Here is a 7,330-nt window from a genome sequence, read left to right as displayed (position 1 = left end):
AAGACACAGACTCTGTGAACACAGTTTGTCAGTAACATCGACAAACTTTGCTCCCAAGCAGGAGGCGCAGCTGCATTTCTTCTTCACTGCACACATTACAAAAACATTAGAAACACCTGCGAGACTTCATAACCTTTGCCCCATTATCCAACTCAGATTATTCCTCGGAGAGGAAGGCGAGCTGCTCAGTATACACTGCTGTGAAACCAACAGAAACAGACATGTCATCAGTAATTTGCCAACAGTAAAGCCAGAAAGCTAATTTCTAGAGAGATGGGATGGGGGTTATGAATAAAGTGATGTAATTCAGGAAACAAAGCCAATGAGAGAGTGAGAGTGGCACTAAGGACTCTTAATCTAATTACTATGATTTTTCCCTCTTCCCTGCTCTAACTCCAAATCAATAAATAGAGAGACTAGAGAGAGAGAACAGGGATGTAGCAGTACCAGTCGCTGAATGTTTCACTTGGTTTTTAATCTCCGAAGTAACTGTGTGGGTCTGCATGGAACAGCGCGCACAGACAGCACATCACGAGCCCTGGAGAGGAATCACAGATTCAGACAGTGAATCTTCCACCATCAGGACCCTGCTGGGATTTGAGTTGAAAAGCCTCTGATCCATTTCTCAGATTCCTCATAGTGCCCAGGGGGGGTGGGTGGGTGATAAAACTTACACAACAACAGACGAAAACAAGAAAATTAGATAAGATAAGACTCATGAAATGCTTTTTAATGGGATCAGTCTAATTCTGTTTCATTCATGGGGATGTAAACCTTAATCTGTACAGTGAAACCTTGAATTTTAATGTTGTCTTGCATGTTTCGCAGCCTCTGACACAACTGACACTTTGCCTTCCAACAGCATGTAGACAGTGGTGGGAAGCCAACAAATACATTTACTAAAGTATTGTATAAGTACTTGTGTGTTTCCTTTGCATGCTATTTTATACTTCTACTTCTTCTGACTGCTACATTTACTTGAAAACTGTAGTTACTTTTCAGATTAAGATTTTACAAATAAAACACACGATGAACTAAATAAAATGCAGTGCACTTATATAAAGGTATATAAAGGTGTTAGAATGAGCTCAGCCTAGACCAACTACTACAGTCAAATGCTAATTATGCTTTGAGGAATCAGTATCAATGATTTAATAATGTCATATATAAGAGAATATCAGTCACAGGGGTCACTGCTCTGCAGAATGACTGTTTTGACCTCCATACTTGCTAACAATGCTTAAGCTTGAGTATTAATATGCAGGACTTTTACCCACAATGCAGTATTTTTATACTACCCTACTGGTGCCTTTACTTGGACAGAGAATCTGAAAACCTGCAGACTTTCATGGCCATCCAGTCACCGAGACTTTTCCCGAAAGCTCAGACTCTACTATATGTGTCTACGCAGCCCATTAAAATGCATTTCTGTTTGTTGTGGTGAATAATCGCTTGCACACACATCACATTAACCATGTGACAAGTTATTTTTAGCTGTGGGGAAAGCACAACATTCGAGCATTTCTGACTCAGACAAATATGGTAAGCGTGTGTGTGTGTGTGTGTGTGTGTGCCTGTGTTTCTTGAACTGAAGGATAAATATCCCCGTAATCTTACCAAGAGAGCTTTTAAAATGTTTCATCTCAGCTCTCATTTTTTTCTGTATAAAACATCCATTACTATTTCTCGTATGTTCACACAGGTATGACATTTTCATCAGCCGATGGCCTGGCCACAAAACGCCCTGAATAATAAAAATCATCTTCGTATGGTCCACGTGTGCTTGTTCATTGTCAGTCAGATTAATAGCAGACAATGAGCACAATCTACGATTCACCTCTCTACAGGCACCAAGGAGAATGGAACTTCTGGATGAATGACACTACAGTGTGGTGGCTCATGCCGTCCCTCGGGGTGGAGGCTGTTACTCAATGGAGAGATGTGATGTCAGAGGGGTGATGCTGTCGGATTATACAACATCTTGCAAGCGCCACCACATCGGATCTCATCTCTTTCTCTATCAGTCTCTTCATCTGTGATTCAGTTGTTGTTTTTTTTCCTTCATTCTCTCCCTCTCTTCTTTTGCACTCACACACAGAGGAACTCAAACCAGCCAGCACACGCAGCAGCAGCCAGACAGATGGATGTGTCTTTTAACGTCAGGAGGCTCTCTGCAGCTCTTCAGCCGTGGGGAGCAGGCAGCTTGACGGCACAATCGAGTAAAAAAAAACACCTCAAACTCCATCTCCTCGGTTTGACGACTCAGTGCGTGCTCGGCCCTGAGGGTGAAGTCAAACGATGACGTTTTCTTCTTTTGCTAGTTTAATGGGCATGAAGCAATCAAAACATGGTATAAATAAGGAGCAGATTTTATGCAATTAGAAGTGCAATGAAAATACAAAGTGGGGGTTGAGAGCAGTCGTGTACGGGGAGTCAGAACTGAGCAGAACAGTTAGAATCAGAATATAGGAGAGACTTGAGACATTGCTGGAGTATGACAATCACCCTGGTGAGTCTGAATGGCTAGATGGTTGTCTTCTATGGAGATACCAACAAAGACTTATTTAGCACAAGAAACAAGAGGACTGGAAAGTGAGTGTTCCTAATCACCCCCATTCCCCGTTCCTGGGTGAAAGCAGCTGCCTCCTGAAGAAAAAAAACAACCTGCTTTAACAACAGTAATTGGCACGAGGGGAGAGATGAGCCACAATGTGAATGTTCCATTAAGTTCAAATATATGTATGAGTTTTATAAGGATAAATTACATGGCTCCAGCTAAGCACAGAGATTAAAGCAAGAAGAAGAGGAAGATCTGTCCCACGGGAAATTTGTAAAAATGTGTTTAATTAGTTTATTGTATGAATGAAAGAAGAGAAAAGAGTCCAGTAATGTGAGAATTTCCACCTTCATAGCACCCTCCTATAGAGAAAACACATCTAGACGGGGAATTAATATGGAGGCTGAATATCAGTGGCTTTGTTTTGGTGAGATTCTGTTCTGTGTTTACACCTTTTAAGCTCCAATCTGTTCCTCAAGATTTGTTATCATGTCGATGCTGTTTTTCTTTTTTTTTTCATAATGACCACAGATGTTCAGCGGATGTTTCACGGTGAAACGGAGCTCTCTAAGAGTTTAGTGAGGCTTTTGATCTCACCATAAACTTTGTCACCACCCATCCCTGACCTTTTATCGGCAGGTGCCCGCTTCATCTTGTCGACCTGCGGAATGCCGGAGCTTTGGCCTCCAGCTGACAGGAGGGTGTTTATCACCGTCTCTGTCACAGAAGGGGGGAGAGAGGGGGGAGAGAGAGAGAGAGATGCTGAACTGCGACAGCACCTCCGAGGCGGTGGTTAGAGCCTGTGAGTCATCGCTAGAGGGTTTAACTCTTCATCTACCGAGACGAGATTGACGATAAAGCTCCATGTTTTGTTTTGTTTTACACCGAGATGAAGAAACTCGCTTTTTATGTGACAAGTCACGTGTGAAAGGATCTGAACACATATTTATAGTCTCGTAAAACTGATGCCTTCACGTTGTTATTTGCACAAATGATGAAAGCACATTTGGATATTGTTTCTCTGAATTAAAGTCGATGTTTAATTATTATTATTTTTTTTAATCTAAGCGAGGTGGGCAGATGGATGAATACTGGCGTAAACACGCAGCTCTTTGTGAAGCCTGGGCAGCAGTCCTGAAGTCAGTACATCTGCTTCCAGGCTTTTACAGGTCTGGTGCTGTGCAACAGACAGAATAGAGAACTATTTTTAATACAGCAGGGTTCTTAGTATGCCATATGTTAAACCTGAATCATTTATATGGATTTTTTAGGGCTGGCTATTGCGTGTTTTGTGTGATGACGCGGGGGTCAGGTGCTGCCTCATATAACGCGGGGAGCTGTCCAAGTGCTGGAAACAGAAGAGAACAGCACCGCTCCAGAGGAGATGCCATACACCTTCACTGCTGTCTGAGCTTTATCGCCAAAGGTAAGGCACATATTCTTTATGTGTTCTCAATATTTTAGTTCAAATGAACACCAGCGTGTCTGATATTGGAGAAACGTCCTTTTATTACATCCGCTTTCCGCAGATCTGGGTACTTTGTGCCAGAAAGGAGTTTATCAGCGTGATGAAACGCATCATCAACGATCAGAGATTGCAATGAGTTGCTATAGAGAAATAAGTGAGGAAGGAAGGGCTTGTTTTAATGAGTGTTTGTGTTGTGGAGAGGACATCGGATGCTGAGGTTGCCCATAACAACGCGGGGAGTGACTCATCCTGTGATGTGAATGTATCTTCTCACGCGCAGCATCATATCATTCAATCTGCGGAGCGTAACTCCCTGATATGCATACAAATCCCAGATCAAAACACGCTCGGTCGCGCTCGTTGCTTTCGAGTAAGTTTTTGGGCGAAAAGAATTGGTAGAAACACAGAAATCCTCGTGGATTTTGGTTTTGTTTTTCGTTTGCTTCTCTAACACGTTCTGCTCTCTTGGTTTGCAGGTAATAAATTGCCTATAATGCTGCATTTCCACCACAAGTTGCCCGCGGGGGGAGCCGTGGTCCTGCTCGCCGTCCTCTTCCATGGATGCGCCGTGCAGGCTGCGTCTCTCCCCCGCCACTACAGGCTCCGAGGCGGGGAGAGTGAGGGGCAGCCGGCTGCCTACCCACCCAGCTCCGACATGATCAAAGCCCTGGAGTACATCGAGAACCTGAAGCAGCGCAACGGGGGCCGACCTGAACCCGTGGATTACGACGAAGTGGAGAAGTTCAGGGTCCTGCTTCAGCTCGCCTCGCAGCAGGACGAGGGTCCCGGGGACCGTCAGCCTGCCCCCGCCATGCAGAGGCAGGACATTACCGCTGAGCAGCTGATGAAAGCCCTGCTCAAGTCTCTCCAGGATCAGGCCGGGAAAGACGCAAAGCTCACCCCCGCATCGGCGTCCAGGAACGACCGCCGCACGCACAGGCACCGCACCAAAGACACGGAAGTCCCCGAGAGCGCACCAGTAGACTACGGCAATTTCCCAAGACCCCACAAGAAATACCCTCTGATGTTTGAGGATGAGGAGAACACGGACGCTTCCAAGCGGGCCACGGAGGACCTGGACGAGCAGTACACCCCCCAGAGCCTCGCAAATTTGCGTTCCATCTTCGAAGAGCTTGGGAGGATGCCCACACTCGGCGGCCAAAAGAGAGACGTGTTCGGGGATGACGATGATGCTGCTGCTGATGGGGAAGAGGACGGCTTCAGCCTGAGAAACCAGGCGTACGAGGATGTAGCCGGAGGAGAGGAGTGGGTCCCCGTGGAGGAGAGGGAGGAGACGGAGGAGATGGTCAACGGGAGCCACGAAGAAATGGAGCGAGCGCTCGGAGAGCAGGAGGAAGCAGACAGGGAGGAGATGCAACGCAGGGCGAGCCAGAACCAAGAGGAGGCGGATGATGACACTAAGCTGGTAGATTACTACCTGCTGAAGGTCCTGGAGATGAGCGACCAGACGCAGAAGAGGGATAGGACCGGAGAGCAGAGGAAGAGGCTGATCCGCCCCTCCATCGTGAACCCCCGGACTGTGAAGGAGTTGCTGGAGCTTTCTCTGAAACTCCACGTCCCCCCACAGGACCTTATCGATATGCTGCTCACAGAGGAGCTCAGGAAGCTCCACCGTGACCCCCACGCGACAGCTCGCTACAGCACCGGCCAGACCCCCAAGTTCAGGTACTTCAGCCGCAGGCTGCCGGTGAAGAGCAAGCCCGCCCCGGAGGACATGGACAGAGAGGACTTTTTAGACATCATCGGCGTGGAGACGATCAGTAACGAGTATCCTGTGGTGCAGAGACCCCTGAAGACCTCCCCCTCCTCGGACAGAATCCCGGTGGCGTCCAATCCTGCTGCAAAATCAGGTCCAGTGAAAATCCCTCCTCCCACCGGGCGCAGGGAGAACCTCTTTCTATCCGAGCTCAACAAAATGCCCCTGAAACGCCAGGCCGACGGTGCTGATGATGAAGATGATGGCGATGGCGACGTGGAGGACGAGGTGACGACCTACCTGGCGGCTAAGATCCTCACGGAGTACCCCAACACCATCACCAAGAGGGACACCCAGGCGCAGCTGAAGGGACAGTTCCCCTACGAGCTGTACGAGCGCGCTCTGAAGGACTACTTGGGGCAAGCGGACGCTGAAAAGAGGCCAGTGGCCAAGAGGGAAACCGAGGTGGCCACAGAGGAGAAAGTGAGTCCCACGGAGATGCAGGAGAAAGAGGAGATCACGGAGAAGACCTTGGCTCCACAGACCGTAAATGAAGAAGAGGAGAAGGAGCATCGTGAAAAAACAGTGGCTGGGATGTAGCCTGACGCCCTGCAAGACGCACGAAATTATGAATTTAGTATTTATACTGTCTCAAAAATAAAGTTTGGTGGACGTGATCTAGTTTACAAATTTCTATTATATGAGTTATAGCTGGTATTACTAATATCACCCTAACGACAATGAACTATAGAGGTCTTACAGGTCCGATACATTTCTTTTTTTAAAAAAGAAAAAGAAAAGAAACATACTAGTCCCTACTTGCTGCAAGAACATTACAGAAATGTTATAGTTTTATCAGAGGAGATTAAAGGTGCAACCCGTGCATAAATGAGAGAAAAAATGTATCCTCAAAAACCTCTCAAATTGCAGACAAACACATTGACTACTATCAAATTACAATAAAATCCAAGCTATTGAAGTTTTGTGATGTTGTTCAAGGTTTGTTTACTTGATGGTGTTTGTAAACAGCAGAAAACAACCTTATATTTTCAAGTATAATCAACTGAGTAATGGTAAAAACGCTTATTTTTCATCTTTGTCAAACTATTCAATTGCATATGTGAATATATCTGTAAATTACAAAGTATAATGCTGACTGGGCCTTTAAAAACACACACACACAGTATGATGATAGGAGTACAACAGGAACATCATGGGGGGGTTTCGTTAGGCCAGTGTGCTGGGCTGAGAACGAGTGTTGTCGTGACTCTTGATATATTCAGGGTTAGTGGATTTAATGTTATTATTATGGATACTTATTTCCAAGTCTAAATATCAGACCGTCGCCTGCCTTCCAACCCTTTCATACTGCGAAGCTCTGTATCGTAGGCCTACCAGTGGTTGTGCTATGTATGCTCATTTTTAAACCATTTTGTACATGTTCAATAATGTGTGATGAATCACAGATGAATAAAGCATCAGCGGTATTATTTTTCTTCTTGCTGAGTTGTGTTGCCTTATTAAAAATCACACCGTACACTAGCCAGCTCAAGTATTTATAGTCAGAGGAATCAGTGGGCAGGAAAAT

The 7,330-nt window shown here is 45.9% G+C and overlaps 1 protein-coding gene across 1 annotated transcript; it reads left to right on the top strand.

Moving 5' to 3' along the window:
• Positions 1-3,928: 3,928 nt before the first annotated feature.
• On the top strand, positions 3,929-7,275 carry scg2b (secretogranin II b). The gene is made up of 2 exons (XM_070845354.1): positions 3,929-3,983; positions 4,502-7,275. The coding sequence occupies exon 2, from the start codon at positions 4,519-4,521 to the stop codon at positions 6,340-6,342; it is 1,824 nt and encodes a 607-aa protein (XP_070701455.1). The 5' UTR covers positions 3,929-3,983; positions 4,502-4,518; the 3' UTR covers positions 6,343-7,275.
• Positions 7,276-7,330: the final 55 nt, after the last annotated feature.

Source organism: Pempheris klunzingeri, chromosome 15, assembly GCF_042242105.1.
Source record: "Pempheris klunzingeri isolate RE-2024b chromosome 15, fPemKlu1.hap1, whole genome shotgun sequence".
Classification (NCBI taxonomy): Eukaryota; Metazoa; Chordata; class Actinopteri; order Acropomatiformes; family Pempheridae; genus Pempheris; species Pempheris klunzingeri.
This window is presented reverse-complemented; position numbering and strand designations above follow the sequence as displayed.